The 25,828-nt window shown below is 38.3% G+C and overlaps 1 protein-coding gene across 26 annotated transcripts in view; it reads right to left on the bottom strand.

The window, feature by feature from the left end:
* Positions 1 to 25,828, bottom strand: part of ICA1 (islet cell autoantigen 1) — a 150,894-nt gene that overhangs the window by 39,739 nt on the left and 85,327 nt on the right. For all 26 annotated transcript variants that reach the window (XM_070046368.1, XM_070046357.1, XM_070046373.1 and 23 more), the window contains 2 exons: positions 3,088 to 3,213; positions 1,790 to 1,888 (listed from right to left, as the gene is read on the bottom strand). In XM_070046368.1, the coding sequence (XP_069902469.1) occupies positions 1,790 to 1,888; positions 3,088 to 3,213 (225 nt within the window). The remainder of the gene's footprint in view (positions 1 to 1,789; positions 1,889 to 3,087; positions 3,214 to 25,828) is intronic.

Below are 25,828 nucleotides of genomic sequence, written 5' to 3' on the forward strand. Positions count from 1 at the left end.
GGTCTTAAAGTGTTTCTGTCTTAGTACTTTTGTAGATGCAGTGACATTATAAGCATCTCAAAATCAAAGAGGTGTTTTAAGGCAAAAGAAAAAAGAAAAATCTTCTTAATGTTTTGTCAAGCAAAGTGACGAGACCTACTTACAAACTGCCTGAAAAATTAAAAGGAAGGTAATTTCAAGGTGAAGGTTAACTAGTTCTTTCCTGGTCTCTTCCTTTCAGAGATACGACCTGGCAACAAAGCACCCTGTGTTCTGTCACCAGTCTGAAAATCCTTTTAGAACCCAAATCCCTTCCATATCTCGATATGTATTCACCCTCAGCAACCATTACAGAGCAAAGTGATTCCACCTTCAGTTGTAATACTGAGAACCTGACATTTTGCATGTATTACTTTTGGGTTGAGAAATCATTGAGTTTAATGTTGCTTCTTCAATTAGAAAATATGACTGCAGTGTTAGGAAAAAATCATATTCTATATTGGATGGTACTCACAGAATAAAATGATATTTGTTAGAAGTAAGGGAAGAAAGGAAAATGCCTTCTTAAGTGAGTATATTTTAAGTTAATAAGTAAAAAGTAATAAAGTGTACTAGACTTACACAACTTTCTCTTTAGCAACGTCAAACAAGTATTTTAAAGGAGCAGGGCCAATCATTAGGCTCAAGTTCACCACAATTCATCTCCCAGTAACAAGTACCAAGGTTAAACCTGTGTTTTTGGATGGCTGTGGCTTATTGTTGTATTGAATACTGATGTGGTAAAAAAGACCCTACTAGGGGGCATAATTCTCTCTTTGACATTTAGAGTCTGTTATAATAATGATGCTTGCTTCAACAGACATTGCTGGTGATAGAAACAAATCTTTACTTTTTATGAGATTTTCTAACGGCCTCTCTAGCTCTCATACCTTTTTTTCTTAATGTAATATTTATTTATTTTAATTTTTTTTACATCTTTATTGGAGTATAATTGCTTTACAATGGTGTGTTAGTTTCTGCTTTATAACAAAGTGAATCAGTTATACATATACATATGTTGCCATATCTCTTCCCTCTTGCGTCTCCCTCCCTCCCACCCTCCCTATCCCACCCCTCCAGGCGGTCACAAAGCACCGAGCTGATCTCCCTGTGCTATGCGGCTGCTTCCCACTAGCTAGCTATTTTACGTTTGGTAGTGTATATATGTCCATGCCTCTCTCTCACTTTGTCACAGCTTACCCTTCCCCGTCCCCATATCCTCAAGTCCATTCTCTAGTAGGTCTGTGTCTTTATTCCTGTCTTACCCCTAGGTTCTTCATGACATTTTTTTTTTCTTAAATTCCATATATATGTGTTAGCATACGGTATTTGTCTTTCTCTTTCTGACTTACTTCACTCTGTATGACAGACTCTAGGTCTATCCACCTCACTACAAATAACTCAATTTCGTTTCTTTTTATGGCTGAGTAATATTCCATTGTATATATGTGCCACATCTTCTTTATCCATTCATCCGATGATGGACACTTAGGTTGTTTCCATCTCTGGGCTATTGTAAATAGAGCTGCAATGAACATTTTGGTACATGACTCTTTTTGCATTATGGTTTTCTCAGGGTATATGCCCAGTAGTGGGATTCCTGGGTCATATGGTAGTTCTATTTGTAGTTTTTTAAGGAACCTCCATACTGTTCTCCACAGTGGCTGTATCAATTCACATTCCCACCAACAGTGCAAGAGGGTTCCCTTTTCTCCACACGCGCTCCAGCATTTATTGTTTCTAGATTTTTGATGATGTCTAGCTCTCATACCTTTAACGTAGTGAATTCATATGGCTGATAACCTTTGAAGCTCTCATGGATGGCTGCCATAGTGTGAGAAGTTTTCTCCCAAAAATGGAGCAGAGTGGTCTGTAAAGAAAGACAGTAAAGCTATTAGCATTTTAAATGCCCAGATCTAATCAGGGGTCCTAGAGAAAGAAGTGTGCCCATCTGTGGCTTTCAAAGTTGTTTTTCTTAAAAAATATTTATTTATTTATTTATTTGGTCGTGCTGGGTCTTAGTTGCAGCATGCGAACTCTTAGTTGCAGCATGTGGGATCCTGTTCCCTGACCAGGGATCGAACCTGGGCCCCCTGAATTGGGAGCACGGAGTCTTAACCACTGGACTACCAGGGAAGTCCCCCTCAAGGTTTTCTGAAACACGATTTTTACTTATCTCTGCAGCCTTGTTTCCTACTATGCCCCTACTTACACCCTGTATTTCAGCCAAACTTAATGGCTCCCTGTTCCCCTACAGCTCATGCTGCTCCACCACCTGGGACATTCTCCTCTCCATTCTCTTTGTACTTGTCCCATCTGATCCATCCTCCAAAACCCAGGGCTAGTCATTAACAATGGACTTCTGTGATTCCCTCAATGGATTCCATTTCTCCCTCTTCAAGCCTCCATTGGATTTTGTACATCTCATTTCACTTAGCACACCCTGCTCTGCCCTTGAGGTAGAGAAAATATAGTCAGACGTTACTGTCTCTGACTTCCTTTCTAAATTTTAAGTTCCTTGAGGACAGGAAATCTGGTTTTATCCACTGTATATTCTCTACAACACCCAGAGTTTGCCTCCCACCCTCAGCTGGTGCTCAATAGTACCGCTGATGGATATGACTGCCATTCTGAAGGAACTGACAGGCAACGAGGAGACAAAAGCAAGTTCATTAAATTATGGCAACCTGGTGAGGAAGTGACCATGCCGTGAGAATTACAGCAACAATGCTAAGGGAGTTCAGAGGAGGCTTACTGAAGGAGGGGACACTCTGGTACCTCAGAGTGGAATTTGGAAAGGCACAAGTGGCGAGGGAGAGCACACAGGCAGAGGGAACCACCTAAATAAATGCAGGGAAGTGGGGAATTACAGTGTATATACAGGGAATAGCTAACATTTGGTATGATTAACTGTAGGATGCTAAAAAAGAGAGATGTGGGAAGTAAATTATGAGAAAGGCAATCTGAACTTCATTATGCCCAAACCATACTTTGGGCTCAAACACCATTTTTCTGTTATCTAAACCTTGTAACATTCTTGGTCCGCTGCATCAAACATCACTTGGTTACCTGGTATGTTGCTAGCATATGAGACAAGAGATTGCATCTGCTCGCTCCCAGAAGATCCACTTTTTGACACACATCCATCTTCAATTTGTCAAAGCTTTTTTTGGCAAGGCGAACTTGTGTTTGCACCTATGAAAGTAAAAGAGAATCTCTGAACCACTCAAACTGTTTGGTTAAAATTTGTCAGTGAGAAAACACCAATAGCGGGATTAACTCTTTCACGTAAGAAAACACCTTTGAAAATTCCAGGCAAGTGAGAAGATGCTACAATATCCATTCTTTACTTCCAAAGGACCTAAACGACAGTACTGTATATCATGATTTTACAGCAGACTTACCATCCTAGTATTTTTCTCAGTCGAATGGTAGAACTCCTCTCCTCTCAAGGCATTCACAAACTGACCATAGTGGGAAGAAGTCTGGAAACACGCAGGGTGGTAAGGGGATAATATTTGCCTTACTGTTTTCCTATGGTTCTTTGAAGCTGAATTCCCCATGTACTCCTCACTCTCCTTCCCCTAATGTTAACATCTTACATAACATGACACATTTGTTAAAAATATGAAATTAACACTGATACAATCCTATTAACTAAACAACAGATGTTATTCAGATTTCACCAGCTTTTCCACTAATGTCCTTTCTTTCTGTTCTGAGATCCAATCTAGGAAATTGTGACACAGCCTAAAAAACTATCCCCACTGATAAACTTTCAACTTTTTATTATTGCATATGTACATCAGCAATCCTCCATCCATCCCTAAGCCATGCAGTAATTCAGGGATGGAGGGAAGGTCAGGAAGATTCAGAAATGTTATTCTACATATTATTTGATAATAATACAGAAAGTTTTAAAATTTAATACAGCTACATTAAAAATAGTGGAATCAAAATTTCCCCTTCCTCTAACCTGAAGCATCACTATATCCTATTTTAACCAGGGAAAGGTAGTCACATGTTAATTTATCTCAGATAATTCATGCAGTTGTAGTTACCAGGTAGGTAACTGGGAGTTGGGAATAATGCTGACTCATTAATGGTAGCTCTTTCATCACAGGATACCTCAGGTGGGTATCTCCAGGGACTCGAGGACAAAGTCTACCTTGATCACCATTATATGATAGGCACCTGGCGACCTGGTACAAACCAGGTGCTGAATATATATTTGGTGACCGAATCAAGAAAACTTCCAGACCATTTCTAAAGGTAAAGTACCTGAGTACCATTTTAAAGTAGAACTTTTAAAGTAGTCTTAAAAGTGATAGTTTTATTTTTTAATAAAAATAAACATGAAGATGATTCGATTTAAAATATATTAATTTTACCACTAATAATTTATATTCACAGCTTTTAAAATTATAGGGTATTATGCAGTAACAGTAGCAATTGACACAATTGTTATCATTTGTAACAATTTAATAATCAAAACAATTCAACAATAGATATAATTTAAAATTAATATTATACAATCGATACAAGTGAACAATTAATACAATTCGCTCATCACATGCCAGCTTTATTCTCTGTTAGCCTCTGTTATCGCGCTCTGATGGCTGAGGGTAAGAGGCTTCATCAGGGGAAGTAACTGACAGGCAGGGCTGGCATTCTAGATTAGCCTGCCTGACTCCAAAGCCACGCTCTTCTGCTGCCCCAAACGACTTCCACTAACCATTGCAAAATCAAGAAGCTCAAAATTATGATTCTACCCAGAAGCACAAGGTTTCCTGTAGGCTTCTATGGAATTGGAAAATAATCAGGCAGTACATTTAATACCATATCGACAGAATTAATACCCTATATGAATAGGGTCTTGTTTCTGTAGCTGTGTAAAGCATTACTTAAGAATTCCTCTGTATTCCTAGGTCTACAGGGCTTGGAAAACCAGCAAATGAAGCCATCCAGCTCCTCTCAAAGCACACCGTAAGCTTAAATAAATCCCCGAACTCGATCATTCCTCACTGTGGAGTGGAGAGACTCTAGGGAAAGCTACTGGGGTGTGCGGACTATAAAAAGAGTTAGGATGTGTTAAGTATCGGTGATTTTCTGCCCTCCTTTGAGAGGAATAGGGATGATACAGGGAGAAGTGGAAGGGAGAAGTGGAAGAGTGCAGGGCAAGAAGTTTAAGCAGCTGAGAGTTTCACTGCAGGTCCCCACTGGTTCACCAGTTGCTCGAGCCAGGAAGAACTCCTCAACTGGGACCCTGAGAGGCATCTGTCTTTACCCTTTCCTTCTGAAGGGGGAGGAGATAAATACACGTGTGAGCTTTCACGTATGCATTCATTCAACACATGCTTAGTGAGCATTAGTGCCCATTATGTGTCAGGACCAGTGCTTGGCACTGGGAGGTCTGTAAAGCAATGAGACACATAGCAGGCGGTCAATAAATACTTAAGAATGAATGCACAGAGGCACAAGGACCCCCTAGTCTTTTAGAGAAGACAGATAAGTTAGCAACTATATTATAATACAATGGGAAAAGCAAAACAACAGAACTAAGAGTGAAGACAGAGGTAGCACAGACAAGGGAATGATTAATGCTGGGGGTGGCATGGGCAGGGGTATTTGATCAATGGCATTAAAACCCCAATTACAGGCTTTCTAGTATCCACACCCTTAGCCCTGTAACTTTGTAGTCTCCTCCCACTCTGACACTGGGCTTGGTATGTGACTTGCTTTGGTCAATGGGCCAAATGTGATGAAACTGGAAGCTTGGGGGAAAAAATGCCAGCATGCTTACACTTTCTCCCTCCCTTATCTGAGACTGCTGTGAGAACATGCCCAGGTCAACCTGAGAATGTGCCTGGGCTGGCCAGTTGGAGAGGTGCTGAGGCTTGTGCATGCAAGAGACATGAGGAGGAGAGCCCAGTGGTCCCAGCAGATCAGCCTTTGGCAAACTGATGCCCAGACATGTGAAGGAGGCCAGCCACGGTCAGCAGAGCCTCTCCCCTCCCCACAGCTCACGGGTGAGCCCAGCAGAGACCAGAACTGATGTGCGAACCCACAGACCTGTGAGCAATAAGGAATGCTTATTGTTTTAAGCCATTGAGTGTTACAGTTGTTTATTTCATAGCATTATTGGGGCCATATACATAACATATAAACGGTAAGTAAGGGGCAATGAAGGCTTCTGAGATGGCGGGATATCTGAGGTGAGTCTTAAGGCATGAATAGGAGTACATAGTAAATACAAGGTAGCTGTGAGGCTGGCCTGCTTATGCGGAGGTTCTAGATTTTTCTAATTAAATACAAATTACTTTTCTGTGGGGATGTGAATTTTGCTTTTTCCTTTACATTAACATAATCAGTTACACACAGATATTCTTTTATCCTAGAAGAAAACTTAATTCCCTTGCTTATAACACAAAACTCATGAATTAACATACATTGAAATGTGCCCTAATTTAATTTTGTTTGAATTTTGTAAAGTAATTTTAGGAACCTAGAAGACGACTTCAGCACTTGACCCAGTGAGTTCTGAAAGGCCATATGCTTTGTGTGTCAACAATGATTATTAAAATACTTAATGCACTGCTGAGTTGCCAAATGTTGAGCCCTTTCCCTGCCAAACAAGGAGGATGTTACACTGTTGGGCATTTTGAATACGGCAAAGTTCATTTAATATTTTGTGCTCCATGTCTGTTCTCTAAAACACATTTCCAGTCTGCAGCCCAAGGACAAAACACCAAGGACACAGGCGCGCACAGGCCACCATCAAGAGTCTAATTTCATATGCTTCCAGATGCACTTAAGTAAAAAATGTTTTGATTATTATTCCTCTCAATCCCAAATAAATTATATTCAATTACAGAAACATCTTGAGGAGCTCCTGTAGTTTTCAAGGTTCTTTAAAAAAATCTTCAAATAAATGTATCTTTTTTTATTTCTTAATTTTACTCCTGTTGCCCCAGCTTTGTTCTCTTATTCTCCAAGCTCTAGGAAATGATCACATATATTTGACCCTCTTTAGCATGGGTCCTGCCTTCCCAAGGCTGCAGAAATTCAATTTACCAGAGAAAGGAGTAATGTCTTGTGTGCCAAAACTACAGGGCACTTCTCTGTACTTACTCGTCATAACCTGAAATTCTACCTCTTAGCCCCAACTTGAATTACATATGATGAAGCCAAAGCTATTCGTACTCAGTACAAGCTGGCTTCTCCGTTCAGTGGGAAAAGTCTTCATATTACTAAACAACCAAATAATTTGAGAGTAGCTTTGCATTTTTTTCCTAGTGTTTTCTTTCCTTTAAAAGTAAAATAAAGCCACACACCCCCCATCTTACTCTTACTTTTACATTGTCTTCTAGAAGATGGATTTGCCTCTCTCCCTCTATCCATTCGCTTAGTAAATATATACTGAGTATCTTCCACGTGCCGATAACAGTGAACAAAATGGAGGCCTCATGATGACAGTCCAGTGGGCATTTTCATAGCAGTGAGCAAATAACTACAAACTGAGTGAGGTGATCAGAAGGAAAGCCACACAGTTCCATAAGAATGATTTACCAAGAAATCTGAACAAGAGTATGTTCTGGGAGGTGGTGCTCAAGCTCTCTTCTGAAGGACTGATCATGGTTAATTGTGCAAGGAAGAGAGAGCTCCAGCAGGGGGAGGAGGATGTGCAAAGGCCCTGGGGTAGAGGGCAATAAGACAGGCCCCAGAAAACTAGTGCAGCTGGATTGCTGAGAGCAAACAGAAAGGCGGTGTGAGATGAGGCAAGAGAGGTGGGCTGGGGCATATGTCAGGGCCTTGGAGGTGTGCTCAGGATTTTAGTTTTTATCCTAGAAGCAGTGGAAAAACATTGGAGTCTTTGAAGCAAGGAAGAGATAGAACCCTATTTTCAGTTTGAAAAGATCACTCATTGCAGTGTGTGGATGGATTGGAGGGAGATGAGAATAGATGAGGATAGATCTAGAGTCAAGGGGAGAGATGATGGTAGCTTTAAACTTGGGTAGTGATGCTAGATATGGAAAAGAATGCTCTGACTGGAGAGATATTTAGTAGGTAAAACAGACTGGACCTGGTGAGGGGTTAGACGTTGGGGGTATAGAGGATGACTCCTATGTATCTGACCACCCCAAGCCCAGTATCACTGTCTAATTTTCCTTTTCCACCAGGTGATTCTACTCATGTCAGTTCTTGTAGACACCTCAGGCCACATCAGTATTCTTGGCTTGCTTTCTCAAGCAGTTCTCAATACTCCTCCCTAATTAACTTATCTATTCACCCCTATCTATGCATCCTGCATTCAGAAAAAAATGTTAAGATCAGAGAATACACGAATTACTTCTTTTGACTTTTAGGAAGGTGCCACAAGAGAAAGTCTAGCCTATCTGAAGTCCCTTGGAAAACAGAAGGTCAGATATTTGGTTTCATTAAAAGAAGATTGTTTTTTCTGAGGCCAACATACTAAGACCTCTAGAGGGACAGATGATCAAACATCTTGCTGAGTCATTTTACTGGACCTGATTTATCCTATACTTATCCACGGACGGCAGGAGCAATTCTGACATTGTATTACGTACAGAAGTAGGTATAAGTGACTGGGTGTGCACCATGCATGTGTGTGGGCAGCCACGTGTAGACTGTAGGAGCTATCTATTTTTGGTCTTCCCTTAACAAAACCCTCACCCTGCTTTCAAAAATGTTCCTTTTCTTTATTCTAATAATGTGGCTTAAATGGGGGTTGTTGGTATGCTCTTTTATAGACCACCCCTCCACTCCTACTGACTGGCCCAGGGATGAGCACCTGAACCCAAGGTGAGTCAGTCACAAGGCACCATGGATGCCTGATTCAGGGAAAGGCACTTGGTTCAAGCTGGACGAATCAGAGCCCTTCCTCAGGATTTTTTAACTTGGAACTAGAGAAAATAAGTCTCAATCCTTTTCTAGGGACTTCCTGCACTAAGGGCAGGAAGTCGTGGCATTTGAATTTCCTGTGGTATGAAGAAAATTGGTCTGAGAGAATAAAGGTGACATATAGAGAAAAGCATAGAAGAGACAGAGTCCTAGTCGCATTCAAATTCCTGGATCCTGCTGCCCTTCCTACGGTCACATGAGATTTCTCCCTTTGCCTCAATTAATTCAAGTTTCTGTTATGCGGAACCAAGCACTAATACAGGCTGCTCACTTTTGCCTTCTTGGAAATTCATATGAAAGGTTCTATGATAAGGATCCTTTTTTAACTTTGATTATTCCAGGGTTTCTAAAATTTATTTAAACAGAGAACCCTTCCCATATTTCATATACCACCTATTACATGCAATACATTTTTTAGGGGGGAAATCCCTGTTTTACAGAAGAAGAAATCACGACTTAGATACTTAACTGATATATAAAAATTAGAATCAAACTCAGGTGTGTTTGGTTCTCTAATTGATGCTCTTTACATTAATCCACGGGACACAGGGTAATTGATCTACCATTGACCATGTAACTCACAGTGTTCCAAGTCTATGACATGCACAATAGGTGCAGGTACCATTTCAGGAATCGACTATGCAGGACTTATCAATTTAGATGTAGGCATAGGGAGACTCCCAAGCCACATAGCCTGAATAGTACTTCTATCAGAAATCTAAGGCTCTTCAGCTCAGACTCCTCAACAAAGTGGAAAGAAACCAGTGCATCAAATTCCCTTAGGTGCACGGTGGTCAGTGGATTCCCTGAATTCTAGAGGAAAAATATGCAGAGAGGGTATCTGTTTCATTCTGTGCCTAGAAGCTGATGCCAGCACTGTTACCACCACTAGCATCACCACCACCACCATCATCATCATTATTTCTTTTTTAAGGTTTAATTAAGTTTTTAGTAGGGTAAACATTAATCTTTTTTAAAAACATTTTTATTGGAGTAAATTGCTTTACAATGGTGTGTTAGTTTCTGTTTTTATAACAAAGTGAATCAGCTATACATATACATATATCCTCATATCTCCTCCCTCTTGCGTCTCCCTCCCACCCTCCCTATTCCACCCCTCTAGGTGGTCACAAAGCACCGAGCTGATCTCCCTGTGCTATGTGGCTGCTTCTCACTAGCTATCGATTTCACATTTGGTAGTGTATATATGTCCATGCCACTCTCTCACTTCACCCCAGCTTACCCTTCATTGCTTTTAATCAGCTTTATTTATGAGGTAAGATTTAATTTTAGGTGTACAACTCGATGAGTTCTTGGACAAATGTGTACAATCATGCAACTACCATCAGAATTATGATATGGAACATTTCTATCGCTCCCTAAAGTTTCCACTGCAGTCAATTCCTTCCCTCAAGTCCCAACCCCTGCCAACTACGAATCTGCTTTCTGTCACTACAGATTAGTCTTTAGTTCTAGAGTTTCATATCAATGTAGTCTAGTTTTTTTTTTTATGACTGGATTCTTTCACTCAGCATAACCCCCTGGAGATCAATGTTGTTACGTGTATTTACAGTGTGCGCTGTCTTATTTCTGAGTAGTATTTAATGGTATTGATACAGCGCAATTTGTATACTCATTTGGGTTGTTTCCAATTTTAGGCTATTTTGAATAAAACATCTGAGCATACGTTTTTGTGTAGACATGCTTTTCATTCCTCTTGGGCAAATATCTAGGAATAGGATTCCTAGATCATACAGTAACTGTAACTTCACTTTTATAAGAAACTGCCAAACTGTTTTCCAAAGTAACTATATCATGTTGCATTTCCTACCAACAATGATCCAAATTCCATGGGTTCCATAGCCTCTTCAACACTTGGTATTTTCAGTCTTTTAAGTTCTATCCATTCTAGTGGATGTGTAGTCATAGTTATTATAATTTTAATTTGCATTTCTCTAATGACTAAAGATGTTGAAATTCTTTTTAAGTCTTATTTGCCACTTATATATCTTTAGTAATGTGCTTATTCAAATCTTTTGCATATTTTTAAAAATTAGGTTTGTCTTTTTATTACTGAGCTATGAGTTCTCTATATGGATAATATAGATCCATTATCAGACATAAGTTTGAAAACATTTCCTTTAAGCCTGAAACTTGCCTTTCATTTTCTTAAAAGTGCCTTTTGAAGATAAAACATTTAAAATTTTGATGACATCTAATTTACCAAATTTTTCTTTTACCTAGTTTCTCTTTTTGTGCCGTTTTTACCAAAACATTCCCTAACTCAAGGTCACAAGGACTTTTTCCTGTGCTTTTTCTTCCAGAAATTTTGTATTTTCAGCTATTACATTTAGATCTATAACCCATTTCAAGTTAGTTTTTGTATGATATGAGGTATGGGTATAGGTTGATATTGTTTTCCCCACATGTGGATATCCAACTGTTCCACGTGTTGAAAAACTGTCCAGCTGCCCATTGTATTGCCTTGGTTGGCACTTTTGGCAAAAATCAACAAGCCATTATATGTGTGCGTCTATTTCTGGACTCCCTATTCTATAATTTTGATGTATATGTTTATCCTTATACTAATACCATGCTGTCTTGATTACTGTAGCATTATAATGAGTCTTTAAGTCAGGTAGTATAAGTCCTACAATTTTTTTCAGAATTGTTTCAGTTATTCTAGGTTCTTCATATTCCTACACATATCTTAGGGCTAGCTTGACAATTTCTTCAAAAAAGGCTTCAGGATGTTGATTAGCACTGCACTGAAGCTACAGATTTACTGGGAATTGACATCTTAACAATATCTTTAGACAAATGAACATAGTACATCTTTTCATTTATTGGATCTTTAACATTCTTTTAACATTTTGTTTTTCAGATGTTAGGGCACAGATTTTGCACGTTTTGTTAAATTTATTGCAAAGTATTTCATATTTTTCATGCTATTCTAATTTCTATAAATTTCAAGTTCTAATTGTTCATTACTAGAAATATGGATTAATTTTTGTAATTTGATCTTATATCCTGTGACCTTGTTAAATTCAGTGATTAGTTTTGAAAGCTTTTTCTGAAAGATTTTTCAGGATTTTCCCTCTCTATGATATATCTATGTAGACAGATCTATGTATATATATATATCATGTTGTCTGAGAATATAGACAGTTTAACTTCTTCCTTTCCATTTGTATGTCTTTATTTACTTTTCTTGCCTTATTGAACTGGACAGGATATTGTTGACTAGAAGTTGATGTGAGCAAACATGCTTGCCTTATTCCTTATATCAGGGGGGAAGTGTTTAGTCTTTTATAATTAAGTATGATGTTAGCTGTATGTTTTTCATATATGCCCATTATCAGTTGAAGATATTCTCTTCTACTCCTATTTTGTTGAGAATTTTTATCAGGAATGGATATTGAATTTTATCAAATGCTTTTTCTGGATCCATTGAGATGATCATATGGTTTGTTTTTGGTCTATTCACCTAGTAAATTACACTGACTGATTTTAAATTGACCTCCATTCCTCGGGTAACCACATTTAGTCAAGATTATATTTATTTCTGTTAATAGTCCTTGTTCTGAAGTCTATTTTGTCTAATGTTAATGTGGCCACTTCAGATTTCTTTTGATCAGAATTTATAGGCCATATATTAATGTATCCGTTTACTTTTAACCTAGCTATATCTTTATATTTAAAGTGAGTACTGAGACTATTCTCAGCTCTGTCTTGCTTTTTTAAAAATCCAATCTCTAACTCACTTTTCTCCATTTTATCTATAGAGAACTATATGAGACTTAAATAATATTACCAGTAAGAGGAATTGGAATTAGTCTGGCGTTAAAGTGAATCCACTCTGCTTCAGGATAATCCCATTTTTTTCCCCAAGTTCCTTAAAAACCACCTATATAGTAATCAATTCTGGATTTGATTAAGAATCAAAGTATATTAAATTTTTGAGTTTTAAAAATTCTCTTTTAAAATAGGACAATATTTGCTTGTTATATTATTTCTGGCATCTCTGATTTCTCAAACATTACTGGCAGTATTTCTGTGCTTGGATACATGAGTTCTTTCTGGGACATAATTTATCTAAGTCTGGTGACTAAGTTATTTAAATAGAACTAATACACATTAGCCCCTTTCATGGACTGAGCCTCAAGTTTTCCTCAAGAGGTCCTTTCTATCCTTTCCAGTTTTAATACCACCTCCCTTAATGGAGGAGAAAGTATAATGGGAGTTTAATAGTTCTGCTTTCTTTGCTTTTGCCATTAAAATTAAATCATCCAAAATTATTTTCTAGCTCTGTCCACAGTAAAGGTCTAAATATAGTGGCTAACTCAGAAGCAATGAGCACCCCTAGCACCCAGATCATGGTCTCTAACTATCATATCTCTCTTTAAGGAATCAGCATTCCTTGTTGAAATGGCTGATTCCAGGGTTAGGGCAGGAAACATATAAGATGACCCTGAAATATTATGCTGTATAAGAAATCAAAGAAGACCACTATCAGGGTCATGTCAAAAGGATTCAGGAGTCAACCTGAAGAGGCTCTCACTAGCTGAAGATGAGACAATTTGAACATCAATAAAGTATTATCAGCAACAATTAAAACACATCCAATATATTTAAATCTCTGAGTTCATAATGATACTTAAAAACAAGGAAATGAACAAATTAACTGAAAACCAAAAAACCTCATTGGGCACCTGTAGAGAATGCCAGTGAACCAACTCAATATTTTGACAAAGAACCAAACATTTATCCTGACTTTCCTATCAAACTGTACTGACCTGGTAGTCGATGAGGGAAAGTTACTCATTATGGAACCATTGAAATTTACTAATGAAGAAGAAATACAGAATATATTAAACCATCTGTTCCTAATAGTGGGTCTATCTTCACACTCACAACAGTTTTGTTGTTATTAGGATGTTTCATAAACCTCAATCATTCCAAGTTTTAGCCTTCCTGATATCACTCTTACTTCTAAGTCCCTTCTTTCCTCCCAAGAAATATTACTGAGTACCTATGGTTCTAGGTGCTGAGCATAAGCAGGAAATAAAGTCTCTACTTTCATGATGGTTACATTCTACTGGGTAAAACTGGACAATAAACAACAAAAGTAAATCTATTGTTTGTTAGATGGTGAAAATAAAGCAACAAAGGAAAGAGATATTTGCAGGGTTTGGGAGGGGTGATAGAGGAGTCTCTTTTAAATGGAATAATCTGGGAAAAGCTTCCTGAGAGGTGATTTTGGACCAGAGATTTGGAGGAATTGAGGAAGCAAACTATGCTGATATGGGGTTGGGGGTGGGGTGGGAGTGGAGCATTCTGAGCAGAAACAATGGTGGACGCAAAGGCACCAAGGCTGCTGTGTGCTTGGCTTGTTCAAGGAACTGTGGTCATAAGTTATATGCTTTAGTTACGTTTAAGGTAGGCTAGGCTAAGCTATGATGTTTGGTAGGTTAGGTGTATCAAATGCATTTTCAACTTATGATATTTTCGACTTATGATGATTTTATTCGGACATAATACCAATGTAAGTTGAGGAAGATCTGTACATGTTTAATGCTGCAGCTGGGATGGTTAATAAGCAGTATTTTGCCAAAAACAAGGAAGATGTGGTTGTCATCTTACTTCATTTCCTCTTAAGCATGCAGTTTGAACTTTAACAATTCAGGATAATAAATAAGTCGTGATAATTTTAACATTTTTCATTATTGCTGAAATTACAGATAAAATTGAATCTTTTAGCTAGCATTCCCTTTACATGAATTAATAAAACTTAATTCAAGACAACAATTTTGGATCCACCTGTGTAATTAGGACAGGCACACATGTGGCTGACAGAATCTCAACTCATTTACACGAACACTTTCATTCAGATACTCATTTTCAGATACTAATAGGAAAAAAAAAGCCAATTTCTTCACTACTCTGCTCTTCACAAGTTCAAGTTTATAACATGTTCTGATCATGAGTATAGAAGTTACCTAGGAGAGTGGAGCACACCAATGCCTCAGGGTGATGTATAAAATATACATTTTATATACAAATGTATAAAATATTGTACTAGGAATGTATAAAGTACTGGATGAATGCTTTCATCAAGTAGTTATCTCAAATAAGATTCAGGAGAAGTAGAGATACATACCACAGTCTACACTCTTTTGAATTTCCAGGGAAGAGAGTTTTAACTCTCCTTTTTTTTATTTCACCTGATCATGTGTTCCAAGTTGGGTAAGGAGAAGAAAAGGGAGTGAACACTTCCGGAGGGCAGTGTTTTACAAATGCTTCTTACTGCAGTTCTTCAAAGTAGGCAAAATTATCCTCATTTGCATAGAAGAAAAAACTGAGGTCCAAAGTAATTTGCCTAAAACCAAGCAGCCAGTAAGTATAGAAAGGTAAGAACATGGCCTCGGTTGGATGCTGTCTTGTCTTGTATAAAATACAGACTCCACACCCATACCCTGCCTGCCAGCCTGCAGCCCATCTGCCTCCTCTCCCACATCACCTCCCAGGCACCATGTCATCTGGGCATACAGAGCTGCCGTTCTCCAGCTACACCAAGACAAACCCACCCGCACCTTCTGCAAGATTCCTCTGCCTGGAAAGCCCTCTTCCCGTTGTTGTGCACATGGCAACTCGTGCTCACATTTATGGTTTCCACTCAAAGGTTTTCTCCTTTGAGAACCTTTTCCTGGAATGCTCCTCAGCTGAGTTAACAGCTTCTTCCTCTCTATAATCAAGGCACTTTGCAAACTGGCTTAGGACCCAAAACTATGGTAATTGCTACCTGCTCCCATGTAGGCCCAGCCACCCTCTGGACTGTAAGCTGCATGAGGGTAGAATTACACTATTCAATTTTATAAGGCTAAGTCTACATGCCTCCAGGTAGCAGGTAAACAAAACAACGAATGAATAAAGGGAGGACATCAGAAGGAGTGAACCATCAGGCCTTGTCCTCCCACTAAGTAATATGTATAACATGTTCTGTTTGCTCAATTACCCTTAGACTTTCCCAGACACCATCCCTCTTCTTCAACCACTATCACCACCACTCACTGATTAGGTATAATACACATGCACATATTCTCATTTGATTCTCACAACACTCCTACACCATAATTTTGTTTCTGTTTCACAGAGAAGGAAGCTGGTTTTCAGAGCCATTAAGTAACTCACCCAAGCTTACTTGTGAGCAGGGGAGGGGCAGGATGTGAAAGTCCATGCTCATTTCACCAAATCACTTTGCTTTCCTAATTGTAGCACATCTCAAACCAGTTAGGTTAACTGTATATTACCCAAAATGCGATGTCAGCACTTCACCTACTACTCTATTTTCCTTGTCAACTCATTACATCAAAATAATCTAGCATGTTAAAAGTTTGTGATTCTGGCTTCTTGTTTTAAAATACAAACCATGACTCACTATGCAATACATTCATTCACATAGGAATCAAAGAGTAAAAGGTTTTCTATTCTCAAGCCCTTGGCAAGTTGAAATAAATATGTTTAAAATGATTCACAATTATGTTATTTGCGACATGCAGATATAGTTCAGATTAGTTAGCTATCACACTGCCCCAAGTGTCTTTTTTTTTGTTTTGTTTTTAACATCTTTATTGGAGTATGACTGCTTTACAATGGTGTGTAGTTTCTGCTGTATAATCCCAAGTGTCTTAATGTTTGCTCAGCTGGTGATTTTTTTTTTCTGTTTTTAACTTAAGAAAGCAATTCTGTCATCAGAAAATTTAACCGACTGGCTTCACTTCCTCTTTCAGGTCATTAGTGGAAGTATTAACTCAGGTCACAAGACAGAACCCAGGACACCCGCCTTATCAATTTCTCTCTAATCTGAGAAGCACACACTTCAGGAGACAGTAAAAGGCTATATTACTGTCTCTTTATCCCACTGATACTTTTGTATTTTATTGAGGTTTTAAACATATGCCATTATTCCTTTTCTTTTCACTACTGTTTTATGGATCATTTATTCATGTCTATGTGCCACCTGAAGGCTGGCAAGTTTGCCTGTGTCTCTTGTCTGCCTAAGCTAAAACCTGCTTGTACTTCATATTACAGTATATTTTTATTATACTTATTGATGATTCTGTAAGTAATCATAACTCAGAAACACAAATCAACTCCTAAATCAATAGGTGAACTGATGTGCTAAGAACCACCTTGTTTGAGGGGTCGTGTTAATTCACTCTGTTGTAGGTCCTGGATAAAGTGAAAAGGGAAAAAGATCAATCCTCTCCCTTTGTAGACATTCTGCTGCCCTTGAGTTCCAAAGTGTGGTGGAGCTGGGAGTTCAGGGCAACCTGGAAAGACCATCTCAAGAACAATACTGTCACTGCTTCCCCAGAACATCGAGGGTGAACCCAGGCTCTGTAACCGGCATACATATCCTTTGTGATCTGCCTCAGATCCTTGCCTCTCTCTCTTTCTCATTCTTTTCTCCAGCAAACCTTCCAAACTGTTCGTTTCTCCCAGTGTGATCTCTCAACTTGTAAAGTGGTTTCATCCTCTTCCCCTTCACATGTTGTTCCCATTGATGTCATATTTCTTCTCCTTTCTTGGCCCTTCACAATCCAGCTTGTGCCACCTCTTCTAGAAAGCACAGCGGGATCCCCAAGTCTGACTGCAGACGCTCCTCTTTTGGGGCCCCAATGGCACCTTATTATACACCTCTACTATCTCACAGGACACATCACATTGCATGGTCATTGTCATTTTAACTGACTATATTCTTCTATATTCTGCAGGGAGCTTGTGGCAGGGACCATATCTTGATTATGTTACCCTGGTACCGATAGTAGGAGCTAAAAATGCTAGTCAAATAAATTGTTTTTAACCTGGTGCATCGTAATATATACCATCACACGCTTTGGGTCTGTGGCTTCTACTTTTATAGTCTGATGACTGACATTCTCTCACTTTGGGGGGGGTGTGTGTGTGTGTGTATTTAAGAAGAAGACATTGTCACAGTAATTGTATGCCAAGAAGGGAGCTGGTCCAGCTCCTTCAATTTCCCATCAGTCTAAATCGTTAAAACATTTTCTGTGTTGAGATTTAACATATTTCTGTAGCATTTCTTTGCTCCTTCCTGCTGGAAATCACCTCGTTCCAATTTTTTCTAGGTCAGCTCTTCTGGAAAACTTGGGTTTTGTGTTCTTTGTACACACCTAATTCATTAGCATTTTGTGTCAGTGGTCAATGCTGATTCCTTTTGTTACAGGTCTGAGAACATCTCAGATTTTCAGTTGTTGGGCAAGTGCTCTTGTGGCTGAGGCTGCCAGCTGTCCATCAGTATGCATGTGCCCTTCTACAGTTTCCAGTCTCCCCTCAAAATAGGTGTGGCCATGGGACAAAGTTCTCTCCAGCAGCATGTGAGCACAGGTAACAGGCACCATCTCCAGGCTTGGCCTAAAGCCTTTCTACATGTGCTCCTGCAGGCTCTGTCTCCTTTTGGGATGACTGGGATGTCCACATCTAGGGGACACTGGAGACATACCTAAGGACTGCAAAGCTGCTGTCAGCCTGGTCCATAAACAACTTGGAGGAAGAGCCATTCCAAAAACCTGGACACCTGCCCAGTACTATTTGGTGAGCAAAAACAAAACCAAAAAATGCTTCTTGGCTTAAGCCATGGAATTACGGAATTTGGGGTGTTTCTCTGTACCACAGCCTAGCCTAGGCTATTCTACCTAATATAGGCACGGCTTTAAGAAAAGGTTAGTTAAATGCCAAGATGCTAGAAACAATGTTGGAAGCAGGTTAAAGTCTATTAGTCCCATAGACAACCGTCAGCTATCCAAAGATATGTTATTTCCATTACTATTTTGATCATCAACAAGAATGTCATCAATAATATCAGGTAATTACTAAAGTGTTCAAAAATTCATTTTAGTGCCACTGAATTTTTAAAGAAATGTTTTAAAGCAACCATGGTGGGGTTGGGGGGAGTGTGCTAAGTGTTGGGGGGGGTGAATTTGAAAACACTGAAATTGCTGGAAAATTCTTCAGTGCTTTTTGTCATTAGAACTGAGAAGCCTTAGATGATGCTCTGGTGAACTTCTGATGCTCTTAGCCCAAGTTACCCAAACTAGCTCCCAAATGCTTAATATATGTTCCTTGGAATGGAAGAAAGTCATTTTTCATATTTTTATATAAAAGAGGTCTCTTGATATTTAGGGCTGGAAGATATTTGCTTGAAATGGTGAGGAAATTAGAAAGTAGGATATGTAAACAAAAAAGACATCCCTCATTAAAATGGTCCTTTTCTTTTTAAAGTGCCTATAAATAATTGTCACTAAAATTCATTTCGGTCTCTGCTTTCTTTCAGGTATGCTCTGTGCTTCTATTCTTCCCTTCCTCTCCCCAAACTCCTTAATTTCAGCTTCTTCTTCTTTTTTTTTTTTTTTACTATTTTACTGAGGTATAGCTGAGAGTGCAAAATATGAAGCTAATACCACCATATACTTTTAAATATGTATATACCCACATGAGTACCACCCAGAACAATATATAGAACATTTTCAGCGCTCCAATAGGCTCCTTTGTGTTCCACTTTGGGCGATACCTCCTCAAAAATAGAATATTTTGACCTCTATCACCATGGATTAGTTTCGCCTGATTTTGAACTTCACATAAAGGCAAGCATATACTACATATTCTGTAATGTCTAGTTTCTTTCACTCAACTTCATGCTCAGGAGATACATCCATATGTTGCAATCTAGTAATAGTTAATTCTTTTTCATTGCTCTGTAGTATCCTAGTGAATGAATAACACCACAATTTATCCATCTTACTGCTGATGGACATTTGGTTTGTTTTCCCTTTGGGGCTATTATGAATAACACTGCTATGAACATTTTTGTATATGCATTTTACATGAACACTCATTTTCCTTGGGTGTTTGCCCAGAAGTATACTATTTTTAGTAGATAACGCCAAATAGTTTTACAAAGTGCTTCTATCAGTTAACACTTCCACCACCATGTATAATAGTTCCAGTTGCTTCCTATCCTCATTAATATTTGTGACTGTCAGTCCTTCTAATTTTAGCCACTTGGGTTTTTTTTTTTTAATTTATTTATTGAATTTATTTGTTTCTGGCTGCGTTGCATCTTCATTGCTGCACGCGGGGCTTTCTCTAGTTGCGGTGAGCGGGGGCTACTCTTTCTTGTGGTGCACGGGCTTCTCATTAGGTGGCTTCTCTTGTTGCCGAGTACAGGCTCTAGGCGCGCGAGCTTCAGTAGTTGTGGCACTCGGGCTCAGTAGTTGTGGCTCACGGGCTCTAGAGCGCAGGCTCAGTAGTTGTGACACACGGGCTTAGCTGCTCCGTGGCATGTGGGATCTTCCCAGACCAGGGCTTGAATCCGTGTCCCCTGCATTGGCAGGAGGATTCTTAACCACTGTGCACCAGGGAAGCCCCATTTGGTGGATTTTTATTTTCACTTCCCTGAGGGTTAATAATGTAAATACCTTTGCATATTTGTATTGGTAATTTTGATAACTTCAAGTGCCTTTTCAGATTTTTTGCCCATTTTCAACTAGGTAGTTAATATTTTTCTTTTTGACTTGTATAACTTCTTTATATAACTTCTTTAAGTCCCTTTTTGGATATATGTATTGCAAATATCTTCTTCAGTCTTTATTTTTTCTCAATGGTATCTTTTAATGCATAGACTTTTTAAATTTTGATGAGGTGCAATTTATTATTTTCTTTTGTGGTTAAGTGCTTTCTGCATCCTGTTTCAAAACTCTTTGCCTCCCCCAAGGTCATTCAGATATTTACCTAGGTTTTGTTCTGAAATAGTTTTTTATTTTTGGACTTTAAGTCTATGATCTCTCATTAATTTTTGTGATATGATATGAAGTAGGGGTCAGGTTTATTGTTTTCTATATGGATAGCTAACTGTCTCAGCACCGTTTATTAAAAAGCCCATTATTTCCTCTAATTAATTGCAGTAATGCTTTTGACATAAATCAGGTGACCATATATGTGTGCATTTTTTATGGACGATTTAGTCTGTTCCATTGGTCTACTGAATTATTCTTTAGTCAAAACCATACTGTCTAATTACTTTAGCTTTATAATAAGTCTTAATATCTAGAAATGTAAGTCTTCCAGCTTTGTTCTTGTTTTTTAAGATCACCTTGGCTATTCTATGTCTTTTGTATTTCTATATAAGTTTATAATCGTTCTGTGAATTTCCTATTGGGATTGGGATTGGTGTTGCAATTAAGATCAATTTGGAGAGTTAATGACATCTTAACAATGTAGAGTCTTCTGATCCATAAACATGGCATATCCCTCCCTTAATTTAAGTCTGCTTTAACTTTTCTAAGCAATGTTTTATAGTTTTAGTAAGGTAGTCTTGAATATCTTTGGTTAGATGTATTCTTAGGATTTTGTCATTTTCAGTTTTTAAATGTGGCTAAGAAAATAAGACAGTGCTTAATCAAGAAATGTGAGGCATTACTAGTATTCACATCACCTTGCTTAAGAGGTAAAAAGAGCACAACTCAAAGGCAAAATAAATATATAAGTATAGTGAAAACTACCTAGAAGATTAAATGTTAAAGTCTCATTTTCTAAGAGTTGAACATATCTGAGCGTAGCTATTACTGAAGCAATGTTCTTTGAACCTACTTCTCTATTATCTAAATTAAAGTTACCACTAGCTACTTGCATAGCTTATGTTAGAAAAATTTAATGCTCCAGTCAAATTTCTTTCATTTGTTTTGCTGTGCTATTCCCTTCTTCACCCTCTTCTGGGCTTTCAAACATCTTACAACTCTGCCAGGAAAATCCTTGCTCTCTCCTTCCCCTTTTCACCTGGCTACTAACTATACTAACAGTCTTCAGCTTAAATCATAATATCTCTAAGAAGCCTATCCTGACCCACCAGACAAAATTAGGCATCCCTGCTATGTGCCTCAACAAAATCCTTCAGATCCTCTATCCTAGCACGAGGCTCTGCATTTTGACTGTTTGATTATTGTCTGTCTCCCCTACTACACTATGAATTCTATGAAGACAAGGGTAGCAACAGCCTTATTCACATTTTATCTTTAGAGCCTTGAAGATAAAAGTACCTGGCATATATTAATTGCTTGATAAATACTTGAAGGAATTACCATGAAATTGGGCAGAGCAGAAGAATGGACTCTTTTCTTTTCCTCCTTGAAAACTGGAGTAAATAGAGACCAACCACTAGGCTGTCCCAAAGTGAAATCATTAACAAAATTCTCATTGTCCCTGAAATTTTGGTATGGTTATTATACTTCTTCCTAATTTTTATTGTTGGTAAAACATAAAGTAATGAAAAAATGAATTAAAGGATTACATTGAAAGAAGACCATTCTTCCAGAATAACCAGCAGATGTAGTATTCAGGATTTATCCTATTTTTTTTTTTTTTTAAACATCTTTATTGGAGCATAATTGCTTTACAATGGTATGTTAGTTTCAGCTTCACAACAAAATGAATCAGTTATATATATACATATGTTCCCATATCTCTTCCCGCTTGCGTCACCCTCCCTCCCACCCTCCCTATCCCACCCCTCCAGGCGGTCACACAGCACCGAGCTGATCTCCCTGTGCTATGCGGCTGCTTCCCACTAGCTATCTACCTTACGTTTGGTAGTGTATACATGTCCATGCCTCTTTATTGCTTTGTCACCGTTTACCCTTCCCCCTCCCCATAGCCTCAAGTCCGTTCTCTAGTAAGTCTGTGTCTTTATTCCTGTTTCACCCCTAGGTTTTTCATGACATTTTTTTTTTCTTAAATTCCATATATATGTGTTAGCATACGGTATTTGTCTCTCTCTTTCTGACTTACTTCACTCTGTATGACAGACTCTAGGTCTATCCACCTCATTACAAATAGCTCAATTTCGTCTCTTTTTATGGCTGAGTAATATTCCATTGTATATATGTGCCACATCTTCTTTATCCATTCATCCGATGATGGACACTTAGGTTGTTTCCATCTCTGGGCTATTGTAAATAGAGCTGCAATGAACATTTTGGTACATGACTCTTTTTGAATTATGGTTTTCTCAGGGTATATGCCCAATAGTGGGATTGCTGGGTCATATGGTAGTTCTATTTGTAGCTTTTTAAGGAACCTCCATACTGTTCTCCACAGTGGCTGTATCAATTTACATTCCCACCAACAGTGTAAGAGGATTCCCTTTTCTCCACACCCTCTCCAGCATTTATTGTTTCTAGATTTTTTGATGATGGCCATTCTGACTGGTGTGAGATGATATCTCATTGTAGTTTTGATTTGCATTTCTCTAATGATTAGTGATGTTGAGCATTCTTTCATGTGTTTGTTGGCAGTCTGTATATCTTCTTTGGAGAAATGTCTATTTAGGTCTTCTGCCCATTTTTGGATTGGGTTGTTTGTTCTTTTGTTATTAAGCTGCATGAGCTGCTTATAAATTTTGGAGATTAATCCTTTGTCAGTTGCTTCATTTGCAAATATTTTCTCCCATTCTGAGTGTTGTCTTTTGGTCTTCTTTATGGTTTCCTTTGCTGCGCAAAAGCTTTTAAGTTTCATTAGGTCCCATTTGTTTACTTTTGTTTTTATTTCCATTTCTCTAGGAGGTGGGTCAAAAAGGATCTTGCTGTGATTTATGTCATAGAGTGTTCTGCCTATGTTTTCCTCTAAGAGTTTGATAGTTTCTGGCCTTACATTTAGGTCTTTAATCCATTTTGAGCTTATTTTTGTGTATGGTGTTAGGGAGTGATCTAATCTCATACTTTTACATGTAGCTGTCCAGTTTTCCCAGCACCACTTATTGAAGAGGCTGTCCTTTCTCCACTGTACATTCCTGCCTCCTTTGTCAAAGATAAGGTGACCATATGTGCGTGGGTTTATCTCTGGGCTTTCTATCCTGTTCCATTGATCTATATTTCTGTTTTTGTGCCAGTACCATACTGTCTTGATTACTGTAGCTTTGTAGTATAGTCTGAAGTCAGGAAGCCTGATTCCTCCAGCTCCATTTTTCGTTCTCAAAATTGCTTTGGCTATTCGGGGTCTTTTGTGTTTCCATACAAATTGTGAGATTTTTTGTTCTAGTTCTGTGAAAAATGCCAGTGGTAGTTTCATAGGGATTGCATTGAATCTGTAGATTGCTTTGGGTAGTAGAGTCATTTTCACAATGTTGATTCTTCCAATCCAAGAACATGGTATATCTCTCCATCTATTTGTATCATTTTTAATTTCTTTCATCAGTGTCTTATAATTTTCTGCATACAGGTCTTTTGTCTCCTTAGGTAGGTTTATTCCTAGGTATTTTATTCTTTTTGTTGCAATGGTAAATGGGAGTGTTTTCTTGATTTCACTTTCAGATTTTTCATCCTTAGTGTATAGGAATGCCAGAGATTTCTGTGCATTAATTTTGTATCCTGCTACTTTACCAAATTCATTGATTAGCTCTAGTAGTTTTCTGGTAGCATCTTTAGGGTTCTGTATGTATAGTATCATGTCATCTGCAAACAGTGACAGCTTTACTTCTTCTTTTCCGATTTGGATTCCTTTTATTTCCTTTTCTTCTCTGATTGCTGTGGCTAAAACTTCCAAAACTATGTTGAATAAGAGTGGTGAGAGTGGGCAACCTTGTCTTGTTCCTGATCTTAGTGGAAATGCTTTCAGTTTTTCACCATTGAGGACGATGTTGGCTGTGGGTTTGTCATATATGGCCTTTATTATGTTGAGGAAAGTTCCCTCTATGCCTACTTTCTGCAGGGTTTTTATCATAAATGGGTGTTGAATTTTGTCAAAAGCTTTCTCTGCATCTATTGAGATGATCATATGGTTTTTCTCCTTCAATTTGTTAATATGGTGTATCACGTTGATTGATTTGCGTATATTGAAGAATCCTTGCATTCCTGGAATAAACCCCACTTGATCATGGTGTATGATCCGTTTAATGTGCTGTTGGATTCTGTTTGCTAGTATTTTGTTGAGGATCTTTGCATCTATGTTCATCAGTGATATTGGCCTGTAGTTTTCTTTCTTTGTGACATCCTTGTCTGGTTTTGGTATCAGGGTGATGGTGGCCTCGTAGAATGAGTTGGGGAGTGTTCCTCCCTCTGCTATATTTTGGAAGAGTCTGAGAAGGATAGGTGATAGCTCTTCTCTAAATGTTTGATAGAATTCGCCTGTGAAGCCATCTGGTCCTGGGCTTTTGCTTGTTGGAAGATTTTTAATCACAGTTTCAATTTCAGTGCTTGTGATTGGTCTGTTCATATTTTCTATTTCTTCCTGATTCAGTCTTGGCAGGTTGTGCCTTTCTAAGAATTTGTCCATTTCTTCCAGGTTGTCCATTTTATTGGCATAGAGTTGCTTGTAGTAATCTCTCATGATCTTTTGTATTTCTGCAGTGTCAGTCGTTACTTCTCCTTTTTCATTTCTAATTCTATTGATTTGAGTCTTCTCCCTTTTTTTCTTGATGAGTCTGGCTAATGGTTTATCAATTTTGTTTATCCTTTCAAAAAACCAGCTTTTAGTTTTATTGATCTTTGCTATCGTTTCCTTCATTTCTTTTTCATTTATTTCTGATCTGATTTTTATGATTTCTTTCCTCCTGCTAACTTTGGGGTTTTTTTGTTCTTCTTTCTCTAATTGCTTTAGGTGCAAGTTTAGGTTGTTTATTCGAGATGTTTCCTGTTTCTTAAGGTAAGATTGTATTGCTATAAACTTCCCTCTTAGAACTGCTTTTGCTGCATCCCATAGATTTTGAGTCGTCGTGTCTCCATTGTCATTTGTTTCTAGGTATTTTTTGATTTCCCCTTTGATTTCTTCAGTGATCACTTCGTTATTAAGTAGTGTATTGTTTAGCCTCCATGTG

This window comes from Globicephala melas, chromosome 9, assembly GCF_963455315.2.
Source record: "Globicephala melas chromosome 9, mGloMel1.2, whole genome shotgun sequence".
Taxonomy (NCBI): Eukaryota; Metazoa; Chordata; class Mammalia; order Artiodactyla; family Delphinidae; genus Globicephala; species Globicephala melas.